This window comes from Bacillus rossius, chromosome 2 (assembly GCF_032445375.1).
Source record: "Bacillus rossius redtenbacheri isolate Brsri chromosome 2, Brsri_v3, whole genome shotgun sequence".
NCBI lineage: Eukaryota > Metazoa > Arthropoda > Insecta > Phasmatodea > Bacillidae > Bacillus > Bacillus rossius.
Genome location: NC_086331.1, coordinates 37,670,079 through 37,683,873, shown reverse-complemented (window position 1 = coordinate 37,683,873; position 13,795 = coordinate 37,670,079). Strand labels below are relative to the sequence as shown.

Below are 13,795 nucleotides of genomic sequence, written 5' to 3'. Positions count from 1 at the left end.
GCACGGACTCGCTCTTCCAGTCTCTATCCCTGCCACCGCTGCGCTCGAGCGCTGGTGTCGCACGTCACATATAAATTAAAACTCACACGTGGAATAACGAATCAAACAGAAGTCTGCGCCCCACACAGATGATTAAAAATATAAAAAATTTGAAAAATTACAAAAGGACTGATCTAAAAGTTACAAACTTACACACTAGTTAAAATTAAAAATTATATGTCTTCTAGATAAAATTTGCAAGGTAAAAAGCTAAATAAAATACACACGGTAAATAAGTAAAATAAAATTTCCAACCAAATATTATTATTAAAAACAAGTGAAACTAAAATATAAACACACCTGCATAAACAAAAAATAAAATAGCCCATGGCATGATAATACTACAAAACCATGAAACCCTTTTGAAGATTAAAGTTACCTGGCAACATTTGTATACAGGAGCAGGGCCGAAACAAGGGGGGGGGGGGGGGGCAAGCGGGGCATACGCCCCGGGCGCAAAGCTGTGGGGGCGCCGAAATCGCTTGCATTGTAATTCCTGCTACAACTGGTAACTGGTAAAAAGTTTTTTAACTTTCATGCCAGGAATGTCTAATCTGATTTACAATAACGTCTCAACATATTTAATGAACAAGTCAAGTGATTATATGGACTACTTAATGGACATAGTGGGTTCATTCATGGAAGTTACAGTAGCACAGAAACTGTTACATGTAGGTATGGAAAATACTTATATAGCACCATTTTTCCGTGGGAGGGCTTTATTGGTGTGGTATGTGAAAAAAAAGAGGGGGGGGGGGGGGCCGCATGAATCCATTCATGCCCCGGGTGCCAGAGAATCTAGTTGCGGCCCTGTACAGGAGGTGGAAGAGTAAATAATTTGTTTAATAAAACCGATTGTGAGTTGATATAATTTTAAAGTTGATCTTGATTACCCTGACTTGTGACAAATTTGTAATGTATGTACAGTAGTTGTACAGTATGCTAGCAAATTGCACATGTGGACTTGTTTATACTAGCTAGTCTGATGACACAAAAATTAAATTTTTTGTACTTTTCGCTTTTAAAAAATACTAGGTAAATTTCAGTTACTTTCGGTGTTTTCTTGAAGTTATAGATAAAGGTATTTTATCCAGCATGTTCAATACCACGGCCATGCCCGATAATTTTGCTTGATTATTGAAATTCAACATACTTTAAAAGGGAATACCAAAGCAAAATTTGTATACAGTACAATAGAATTTAAAACAAGTTGTAATAAGCTGTAATATCGAAAGAGGAAATACTAATGAGTGTTGGCCTGCTTCAAAAAATCACTACAGAAACGACCTGTGAATTGTAAAATGTGGAATGTAATCCGCTAGAAAAAAGGAAACACTACTAAAATGAAACCGACAGCTTTGATCAACTCAAGCAAGCAAAAACGCCAGAAGCACAGTAATGCAACCTTGTAGCCAAGGTCAAGCAGGAAGCCACAAAAAAAAACGGATTCCAGCGGTTCAATTAGTTTCAGACTGCAAAATTTTCTGAACCAAAGAATGCCAAATTAAAAACCTTTCAATGTAATTGAAAAATAAATGTATACTCTTAACAATGAATTTGAGGTTTATTTTACTTAAGTTACCGCCGTAATTTCTTGCTCAAAATTTAATAAAAAAATTAACAATTAAAAGTAATTTACTTCACCTTAAAAGCAACAAAAATATTTTACAGTGTAATGTCCACTCTCTTCTATGAATAATAGTTAAGATCATTTCAGATGATTTAAACACTTTAAACCAACATCTTAAAATCACTCTTGTGAAAAGCATTAAAAAATTTAATCCTAACATAGCTGTTAAAAAGAACAAGAACAAAGTCCAAGTTGATTTAACACCTCTGCGACCAGAAGAAAACACTAAGAATGACAAAAATGCTCTTTTAAATGGAAATCAACTGCACATGAAATTTGATGTTATATTTTTCGGTTCACATTTTGTATTAAGGTGCCACATTTGCCTCTCGATTAGGTGATTTGTCAGCAGTTATTTCCTGAATTTCTGGATATCAAAAATGGGATAGGCATTGCAGAGAGTAAAGTTTTGTAGCAGAACTCACATACCCTCAATGTTCTCTCCTAAGCATCTTGTCAATTCCAGGATGACATGTCCTCACAATGTTGGTTTAACCACTTCATATGGTCGTCACTTCAACGGGTACTACTACCTACCATTTAAAGGTTCTTGAACACAATTAGTTAATTAATAACCTTATAAGTAGTATGTATTGGCCAGTCCGGGCACAGGGTTCAGGTTGTGAGCTGGAGCCGGGTCAATGACCGATTGATCTGACGTCACGGTGGCCATCTTGGATGACCTTGACCTTTGACCTTGACCATGACCTTCAAAATTTTCCCAAAATTCACCAAAATTCGCCAAAGTTTCCAGTTTTTTGGAAAACAATTCTGCCAAAAAATCTCAAAAAATTTGATGATTCAAAAATTAGGATTTCGAAAAACCTCAAAAGTCTTTTTGTCTTTGAAAGAGCACAAAATCCTAAAAGCGGCTTAAAAGTCCTAAGAGCTAGCTGCTCTAAGCCGCCGAGGTCATGACATTGAAAATTAGGATGCCATGGCAGCCATTTTGAATTATGGCGTCACCGTTGCAATTTACGTTACGGCCGCCATTTTGAAAATATTTATCATCCGATTTTAATGAAAAATATATAAAATTTATTTTAAAAAATCAATTCATTAAATTTTAATAAAACATATTTAAAAAACATACACCTACGACTTGGAGCTCGGAATCCTCGGTTCGAACCCGGTGAAGGCAAAAAATAAGAAAATGGCGATCGATCCTTCCTCCCACCGCCGCCGTTTCTTCATATGCTCGGCCGGGAGCATGTGACAGCGATACCAGGAACTATTATGTTCCCATAAATCGCTATGTGGGAAGTCAATTCAAGATTGCGACCCCGTCACTTTGTTCGAATCATTAGAAATGACGGCGGGGCGCGAAGTGTGCGATTTTAAAATTAATGGTGGCTCTCGGTCCTGCAAGTAGTTAAGTAGCTGACGCTATGGTGCTTGGCTTTAATTTATTTAGTGTAGATGTTAGGCGGGGGGAAGGTCACCCTTTCCCCCTCAGTTAGGTGGCTAACTGATGTATGTAAGTGTCGTGATGTCTGTATTTAGAGGCTTGTAAAGTATTGCGTCTAAAGTGGCCTAGTTAATCTCGTTGTGTGAGTGTAGTGTTAAGCTCCAAGGCCGCACGCGACAGCACAGTGACCCCCCAACAGGTGTGTGCCCGGCCAGTCACCGAGGAGGCATATAATCGTGAAGAGTGTAGAGTTACGCTGTGGGAAAGGGGTTAGTAAGCAGGCGACAGCGCGGGATTCTGTCAGCTCGCTCCCGCAGACCGCCAGTGCCCCGCGCGATTGCGCCGCCCCCGAAGCTGACTGTTGCTCCAGTCACTCACCGATTCTCTCGTTCAGGTTTCTCTCTCCATCAGCCGACGCAACCGGAACCTTTCATGCACGGCGCGAGGTTCCGAGGGTCACTACTCCTCTTTCCCTCCTACCGACGATGTGCAGCTTTTGAAGTATGTAGTAACGCCCACTCGTCGATTTGCTGCTGCATTGCCGGCAGTGCCGACAGTCCAGACCCAGCACGCCGTCCAACTTGAAGTTCCGCCGTCACTTGATCCTCGGCGAGCCACGAAAGCAACTGCCCCTCCCGCCAGATGGTCCACGAGTTGGTATTTATATATTTCCAACAAATCCAGCTGCTCATCACAGCTGGACCCCTGTATTCGCCACCGACAGGCCGCGCTCGACTGCGGTTAGTCGCTGCCTCTCGGCGCTCGCTCTGTGCACAAAATGGTTCTCGCACCTCCCGCGCTGTCAGAGGCAATGAACCTCCAGGCAGAGCAGTCAGCTTGTTCCCCAGTGATGTGCACACGACAAGAGCTACCAAGCGAGGACCTCCCACCACTTATGTCAAGGTATATATATATATAGTCAGTATGACGTCATGTCCGCCATCTTGAAAAACCGTAATTTTAATGCTGGAAATTCGGGTAAAAATTTAAAATTTATAAAAAAACGAATTTAATAAATTTTAATAAAAAATCTTTAAAAAACACCGTAGAACTTTCCATTACGGACGCCACCTTGAAAAACCATAACTTATATGCTAGAAATTTGGAAAAAAATTCAAAAATTATAATAAAATTCAATTAATCAAATTTTTATAAAAAATATTTTTAAAACACACTTACACCTTGAAGTCCTCGGTTCGAACTCAGTAAGAGCAAAAATAAAAAAAATGTCGATAGATCCTTCTTCTACGGAAGCCACTTGCAGACTGATCTCCCACCACCAATACCAAGGTATATATCATCAGCTGGTATGATGTCACATCTCCCATATTGTTTTCGTCTGCTGGAGGCCTTCATCTTGTTTTCTTCTGCTAGAGTGCGCTACCGTCATAATAGTTTAAGTTTAACCTGCTATAGAGCAGTAATCATTTATTATTATTACTGAGGCAACTGCCATCTTGACATTTAGACACCATTTTGGAATTGTGTATTTATTGACCTAGAAATTCGGGAAAAATTCCCAAAATTCATCAAAAATTCACTCATTAATTTACTGCTTAATTAGATCGACTTATGTCCTTGGTACGATTCTGGACGGTGAAAAAGTTAATTTAATATAACAATTTAACATAATAGTGACAGGTTCGAGAAAAAACCACCACAAGTTCTTTTACAAACATAAAATTTATTACATAATTTCTATTGTACCGCAGGAACACTTGCCAAAGCCAGCAATCTTATAAACATTAAGGCCTGCATAGGCGTGAAACGACTCATTCTTAGCTTCAACTGGTTTATACTAGACAGAGACCAGCCAGAACCTTTAATGACATAGTCCTCCTCTTCTTGACAGAGTTTCTGGATACCACGTATAACAGTTTGCTTCACATCATCAGTACTGTAAATTACTGCAGCCGATGTCTTGAATGCATACTTCTTCAATTTGTCCTCGAACTGATACGACTTACCATATATACAGTCCAACCACAAGTTATATTTTAATGGACCGTTTGTTGCTACGTCATCAGTAAGTTGATTGATTATGTTCTGCTTGCTATCGTCAAGAAAAGTACAAATATCCTTCGGCTCACTAAATGTATTTATATAATAGTAGTCTTTCAATGTTCCACGAAATGCATACTGCGCCAAATATAAGCCATTATCATTCACCTGTAATGCACCGATCACAGTTTTAAGTTTAGTTTCATGACCAGACGTCATACCAATCGAATGCTGCTCATCTATTTTTTTGGCCTGTACGCTCACGAGTCTCCAATCTAAAGCGAGGAGTCGAAATTTCTGCAGGTAGTTCAACAGTAAGCACACGGATTTCACCTTTACATTTTTTCGCATGTCGTCGCAAACTATCAATACGTGTAAACCAAACATGACACTCATCGCAGTGAAACTTTATACGAGAAGGATTCTTCTTGCATTTACTCCGTTCATGTCTTCGTGCTACATGGGAAAATGCGAGCGACATATCGCAGTAGCTGCAAGGATACCGTGTTGATGAAGACGAATCCGAACCAGGTGCTGATTATACTGCAGTTGTACAATTTCCAGGCATACTCTTATTAACATCAATTCATCGTTATTGTAAAGGAACCTTTTCTTTCTGCCGCGCAGCAGGACCTTCTTCATGTGTTTTTTCATATTATCATGTCTTGTAAATTGCTTGCGACATTGGTTACAGATAAACATTTTACGATAAATGTTCTTAGCACATTCTCTCTTCTCGTGTCGACCAGCATTGCTGATATTTGAGAAAATCTTGTCGCAGTAACGGCACCGATGTTCGTTAGTTGTTAACGAATCACCAACCATTGAAGTCTCCATCGAGGGCGAAACAGCGTTCGTCGAGGTTTCCTGGTCAGCCAGCACTGAAGTCATTAAGCTCTTTTCTGCAGGTGGTACCACGACTGATGAAGTCTCCTCCAGTGTTGGCGTCGTCGTTGCCAACGGGATCTGCTCCATCATCGTCGTCGCTGATGTCAGGGTTCCCGTAGTTGATGGTACAACCTCCATCGAGTTCGCCATTAAAGATGGTAAAGATGCCATCGAGTTCACAAGAACAAGTAATTACGTGACCTTTGCACCAGATGAAACAAACTAGGTGATCCTTACACCGTCGACGACAGTAACAAACTGAGCGACCTGCTGCCTAGGACTCGCTTATATACATGCACCGGATGGAATAATACGCTAGTCAAATCAAGAAGTATTTTCTATAATACTCGAGTCATAACAACATTTAAAACTCACACCAAAATAAGGTAACTGAATTGGAAGCAAATTCGTCAATTATTATGAACACGCAATGTACGTAATGTACACACAGGAAACGGAATTAACACACAGTACACACAGGAAATGGAATGATCACATAGTACACACAGGAAACGGAATGAACACACACAGTACACAGGAAACGGAATGAACACACAGTACACACAGTACACACAGTACACACAGTACACACAGTACACACAGTAAACGGAACGAACAAGCAATGTTCACGCAATTTATGCGCAATACATGCAATGTACTCAATTTACACGCAATGTTCACGCATGTCAAGCATTTAATTAAAAGGAAGCACATTTGGTTTGAAAATTGTACACAATGGAAGCGCATTTAAGGAAATGGAGGTAGCCTACATTTCCGCATACATTCAACTCAGTAGGATGCACTCTATCGTCAATGTTAAGTTAAGATATAATGCCTTCAATAGTCTATAAATCCAACAGTTTTTTAGTTCCAAAAGTCATTGGCTCCAATAGTCATTGGCTCCAACAGTCTATGACTCCAACAGTCTTTTGACTCCAACAGTCATTAGCTCCAACAGTCATTTGCTCCAACTGTCTTTGGTTCCATAAATCAATGACGTCAAAAGTATTTGACTACAAATAGTCTGAGGCATAGCGCTATTTGATTATAAGACTAGGAGGCTACGAAGATACGAGACTACAGGACTGCTTGTCTACATGACTACTTGACTACGAAGCTACAAGACTACAAGGCTCCAATTGCTGCAACTGTCTTCGGCTGAAATTTCTCTTTGGCTCCAACTGCTCCAACAGCATTATGTTATAAGATTACAAGGCTACTGATTTACGTAGCTAAAAGTCTACGAAGCTCCAAGGCATCATGTCTACGCGATTACTAGCCATGAGGTTACGAGACTACGCGACTACGACTCTACAAGGTTACGAGACTGCGAGGCTACAGGACTACGAAGCTTCCAGAACATAAGGTTACGTGATCGTGAGGCTATAGGACTACAAAGCATCCATAATGCAAGGTTACGTGAACGCGAGGCTACAGGACTACGAAGCATCCAGGACACAAGTCTACGTGGCTACAAGACTAATTGGATCTAACTGTCTTGGACTTAATTCATCAGCGAGAGTTAAGTTATCTCATGCAAAAGAACTTGTTGCAATTAGTGCCTATTCCTGCCAACAGATGGAGCCACATGTGTTCAGGTAAATATTTTTTTTCATGTGGGATGCGGAATGCTCACTAAAGATCACAAAAGAAGGAAGGCTTCGCTAGACATCAAGGACAAAGAAGTTCGTCCTTCGTGATAGTGTTTCTCATCCGTCTTATCACGAATTATTGGACTGAGTAATGATACTTTTTTTTAATTCCCCCTGATAAAAATATTGTAAGGGTAAATTCCTGGTTTTGCAAAACCAGAAACAACTTTTTCATTGGCAGTCTTTAATAATCTAGGGATATCTTTAGTTAGTCTCTGAAACTCATTAATTTTTAAATAATAAAGCACATTCTCTATTGTATGCAGTTTTCAGGGGGCCAAAAAGTCAGGTTCAGTGACTGTATACAGTAACTAGTGTGAGGCGGGAAGGAAACAACTGCTATGTCATTGTCTCTAAATAAGTTATGAGCTGAAAGTGAGGTATGGTTAAAGTGATTGTCCATGAGAAGTAGTTTAGGATGCTCTTTTGAAATCTGAGTATTGGCTACAAAGTGCTCCTACCATTCTGAAAACAAATGGGATATTGGTACGCATGCTTGCATATGAATACCCGAAACGATGCCATGTCAGTTTACTGACAGTCACAGTTTAAACGATGACGAAGTACAAGCACTTACCGCATTAAGTTATAACAAAAACACCACTAATTATTTATAAACATCTAAAGTTCTACAAAAATACATGTTTTGTTAATGCAAGTAACTCAGTACCTACCTAACTTATTGGAAAAATCTCAGATTAAAAAAAAATATGAATATCCAACACAACTTCATCCTTACGTCATCGCAACTGGACTAGATTGAAGTTACTTCTTTCGCCGCATAGTGGCGTCAGCGCTCCCGCGTGCGCCTTCTCTTCTGTAGCCAGATGTTGATGTGCGTACCATTACCCGCTGCGTCCAGCTACCCCACCTTCCCCTACGTACAATAGAGACTTATAAAATATGCTTAAATATTATGAAATCACTGTACACTGATATATTTTGTATATTGGTGTAGTGTGGACATGTTGACCAATGTAGGCGTTGTTTTGTTTATGTATTAAGAAATTTCATTTATAACAGCAGTCAAAAGATTATGTAAAATTTCAGATGCGCTGCAATAATGGAATCCAGTCCTATGGGAAGAGAAGACGAAGATCATCACTCAACACAATTGATATGAATGCTGATAACATGACAGAGCACCAAAATTTCAGCACAACTTCACTGCAGGGACTTTTACCAGAAGAGAACTTAGAAAACAGTAGCAGCATTGAGCCACATTTTAACACTCCCGAAAGCACAGCCATTACTTTGATGGAAGATAATGAAGACAGCCCAACTACAAATGCTTTTGTTGCACATATCACAGGAGGAAAGAAAACAGGTTTGGAAAAATGTTGTTTTTTTAGGATATATAATGTCTCTAACCTTTTCACTGGCAGACTTAAAGGGACTAAAGCTGGAATCACAATCATCCGTCTGATCCATCCGTCAATCACATGACCTGCAGCCAATCAGATAGCTCGTAAAATTCAATCCGTTTGTCCTTAAAAACATTACCAAGCTTTAACTTTTGACAGACAGACGGATTAAATAACCTCCAAAATAATAGCCAGATACCTTTGACCGGCTACATTTACTGTCTTATAAGGTTTTTAAGTACGTATATTTATTTGTTTAGCTGGTTCCATTAAATGTTATTAACATACGTTTGAACAATTTTAACACCTGAAAATATTTTAATAAATATCAGAGTAAATAAAATAAATTATTTATTAGGTGCTTAACTTTCAAGATAGTCAGTATAACATATCTATACAAGATTAATTTTCTACAGTATTTAAGATTTTTGTCTGTTGGCAGCATTAAAATGAAAAAAAGTATTTGATGGACGTGCAGATGATTGTGAATCGCTCGGCTTGTTGACGAATGGACGCGACAGATCATTGTCAGTCCAGCTTAATTAGAACAGCTTTGAGGCAGATTATAAAAATTTCCCGCTTCTGCAAGGAATTGAACACATGTTCTAGATTTCAATGGGCAAGCTGAAATAACTAGTTGGGTGCATTTACTGTTCATTTTTTTGAAGAAAAAAACAAGACTTTTGCTGCGCACGATTTATTTTGTTTCCTTGTTTGTACAGTCAAGTTTTGATAACAAATTAAACAAAAAATTTCCATATTTTATTACTTGTGATCATTGTTTAAATAATAAATTATGTTAAGTTTTGTTTAGAAGAGTTTCCAGCACACTGCTAGGTCAGGTAGGCAAACCAGCTCCTCCATCTTGTTTTCTCACATTTCTTTCCCCAACCTCCTCCAGCTATCTCAAGTTTCTCCCACATTCTCTTAATGGTCCTCAGTAGCTTGACGCCACTCCCGCTGCCTGTCTAAGTTTTTTAAGTAATTGTTAGTTTGAAAAGTGATCTCAGGGGCAATAACGGGGGTTCGGCCTCGTGGCTGCAGGCAGGAGCGCGTTGCGGTTTGGAATCTACCCGGGCTGTTCTGGCCACTCAGGACGCCTTATAAATAAATAGTAAACTGGTTGACACGACACTGCACTTTATTAAGAACCGTTACATATACTGGTCCAAGTATTGGCTGCGTCTGTTGTCTGACCGTCGCGGCACGCGAGTCTCTATGCGTAGACGATGTGCGCGACCAGGATAGTTGGCAAAATGGTATGTGCGGGCTTATACTGTGGCCGTTATCAACGTGAAAGATGCGGCGGATAGTCGCGGAGTTACAATGCTGCAACAGCTTATGCATAGATTGACGTTATTATGCAAAACAGCACATACGAATGAATGCAAAACATAAAAGTCCCGAAAAGTCCGTAGGTCCGGTTAGGTACAAACATACAAGTTACAGTCACTTATTAAACAGTTATGACGTGGTTAGATTACACGTAGAAGATACACATTTAAATTAGATGAAAGTTAGATACGTAGATTAACGAATTAGAACTCGACACACGAGGCTGGCTAGGAGCCTTTGATGAGAATGATTACTTGGCTTCGAAGTCTGAAAACTGCGTAAGACTCATTTACGCTGTCCTTAAACTCTGGACATGAAAATTACGTAAAGAGTTGAAAATCTCCCTGTTGGGAATAATTGATTAGTTAACGAGTCGCACGAAAAGACGTGCGACTGAGTGGGGTCGGCGCAGAGCTGATTAAAGGATTTGAAGAACTTACAATATTGCTGAGACTTGGATGAGGCGCGAAATTTGAAGGGTCTGCGTTCGCGGAGCGACCGACCCCTGCGAGTCCCCGACGGCAACTCAGCGCGTGGGCGCCCTGCGACCTCGCGCCGAGACACGTGAAGCGCGGGAAAAACAGCTCCGGCCAGTTTTGGACTTAAATGACATATTTCACAATATATGATTATTGAACAACTGGACATAATTTCCCTTGAATTAATTATCTTTTAATTGTTATTAATTTGGTTGTTTTGATTTAAAAGAATAATTACTGCTTTAGTTTCGCGCATTGCCACACCCGGCCGGGCGCTGTCGTCGCCTTGGTGTTCGTCGCGGTGCACTTTTACCCACTCGGCGGACATCACGCTCGGGCGTGTTCGATGCACTTAAGAGTAAGTGTTGTTGTGACATAACGACCTGTGCGAACCAGAGGTAGCACCGGCGGTCAGCATCAAGCTGTGTGGTCACCGAGGAATCCTGCTGACATTGTAAGATCAGGGTCAAGGGTTTGTTACCAGTCCCTGGTATGACTCAATTTATAACCATGAGTCAGCACCCCAAGTGATTTGGAGCCCACTTTAATTTTGGAAGTCTCTTTGTCTTGAGCCTTTATGCATACCATAGGACCATAGTAGTTAAGTGATCATATAACTTTCCTCCCATCAAGTTGATCTGGGTTCAGTTCCGGGGAAGGTGGTGTTATAAATTTATTAATTATTTAATCCCCACATACATAAAACCAAATATTTAACACAACAGAAAATTAACAGTTTCCTTGGAGCCATAATTTTCATTATATTATTTTTTTTTTCACTTTATATGTTCAGCAAACATGTCATGCAAACAGAACCACCAAACACATAGCTCAAAATTTTGCCCATCCCAAACTAGCCCATAATGATTTCAGTTTTCTTCCTAACCACAAGTAAAATTAGCCTTCCTGTTAGAAATGTGTCCAGAGGTATGTGATCTATAAACTTCCTGTGGGTTTACTTTGATTGTAACAAGAGTTCTTTATTTGTGTGCACTTGGTGGGAGTAGAATGAACATGGCTACGAAGTTAATTTGCCCAAGTTTCATATGCAGTGCATGTGGCAGTATGTACAGTCAAACACCTAATTTTTGAGACAAAAATGTGATTGAAAATGTAGAGATTAAATACAATGCATGTTTATTAAGCTCAATGTTTTTACTTTTGTAGTAATGACTAAATAAACGTTTTTATATGCTTTTACTTCAAAACCAGAGAAATAATTAAATTTTTATTCAGGCGAGGAGCCCAGAAGAGAAGTTGTCTCAAGCACAGAGCTAACATCATCTTCTAATACACCATCTTCTAATGAATCACTACCAGTGCAAGATAACGACATTCCCAGTGAGCTTCCCCTGCAGCTTCGGGTAAGTTATCTCCAGAAAGGTAACAATAATTATGGAAGAATATGAGTTAGTGCCAACATATTTCTATGGGGCACTTTATTGTTTATAGCTAAACTGTAATGATAAATGCACATCTGGATATATTGTCCAACACTTTGGTTTAAGTGTAAAGATACCAAGTGGGTGGATAAGTGGTCTTTGGTTCAACTCCCAGCTGGATGAAGGATTTATTATATTTTAAAAGTTTCCTTCCCTGAGTTCAGTGCTGGGTGCAGTGATGTTCCTTCATTGTCACAAAAATAAAAGTGCACATCATAAGCCCTTCAAAAATTAGCTAGTAATGGTTAAAAATTTGATCACTATTCTTCTCCACCAATAAACAGACATCACTTTAGTAGTTAAGATGTAACCAGTGTTGAACCCCTTGCTTTTCTTGAGGATGATTGGTATTTTGCTTTTTTCTGTAAGGCTCACAGTGGATTGGTATTAGTATGTCACTTTTTTTTTCTTTGTTTATAGGAGCTGAAGTATTCTTTCAATGATGCTCATGGTACATTATTATGGTCATTAATTTTTACAACAGGCTTATATTCTCTCTCTCTACAACAAATGATGACACAAAATTCAAAATCCTAACTACTGCACTATTTTGAAATTGTAATGAGTCCACTACATTAATATTTTCAGCTTCGAGGGAATTTTGTTACTATTGGACCCAGCTGACACCTCAGGGAAGACCTCTGGTGCAAATCTGTTGACAATATTACATAATCGCATCTCTACTAGACCAAATATTTTTTCATGGCTTTGAAATATTTCCAAAGTTCACTATTTTTCCAACAGCCTACAATACTTGGAAACCAAAATATGGTTTGTGTCTCGTATCTAATCTCAAACTTGTAAAAAAAAAAAAAAGTTAAATGTCTAAAACTGCTTTGAAGTTGTTCATAAAACACCTATTGCATAGCAGTAAAATAAGGTACCGTTGACTCAAAAGAAAAATCAGCATAAATAGTGATAAAATAACATTGCTAATATAGGTTTTAGTGATGTCTAAGTTTAAGAAGACACCCATAATGTGTCAACTTCAGGGTACAAGTTACTCACAAAAATATATTATTCATAAACATGTTTAACACAAGTTCAAAATGTGAGCCTATTACAATGTACCACTTTGTTTCCATATATTGTCACGGTGCCGAATTTGTCAGTGTCGCAGAATTTAATGTTAGGTATTCCATTGATCAGGTGGGTGCCTCAGTTATGCTGTGTCGCAACCCTGTGACAGGAACACGGCAGTGAGTGTAGGTGCCTGTTATGCGAACACAATGCGACACTTATTGTTGGATCAGCTGCATTCTGGGTGCAAATGCCTGCTGATGAAACCAGGGTGCGCTGCCCTCATGTGCTAGCGAATGGGGTCCACTCAGTCAGTCTGTGCCCAGCTTGAGAAATTTGGGCAAGGCAGCACAGAACCATCCTGAAAGGGAGGGCAAGGCCTTCCCCATTGTAATGATTCAGTATTTCGAGTTGCAAAGTGCGAGATGTAGAAAGTTGAAGTTGAAGCTAGGCTCACTCAGACGGGTGAGGCCCTTCATGGTAACGAGTCAGTACGATGAAACGAGCTGTTGTAAAATTTAAAGTTTGTGTTGTAAA

The 13,795-nt window shown here is 39.4% G+C and overlaps 1 protein-coding gene across 1 annotated transcript in view; it reads left to right on the top strand.

Moving 5' to 3' along the window:
- LOC134528880 (uncharacterized) overlaps positions 1-13,795 on the top strand; it is a 530,965-nt gene that overhangs the window by 487,241 nt on the left and 29,929 nt on the right. Inside the window, exons 31-32 of the mRNA XM_063362546.1 lie at positions 8,669-8,945; positions 12,033-12,160. Of these exons, the coding sequence (XP_063218616.1) occupies positions 8,669-8,945; positions 12,033-12,160 (405 nt within the window). The remainder of the gene's footprint in view (positions 1-8,668; positions 8,946-12,032; positions 12,161-13,795) is intronic.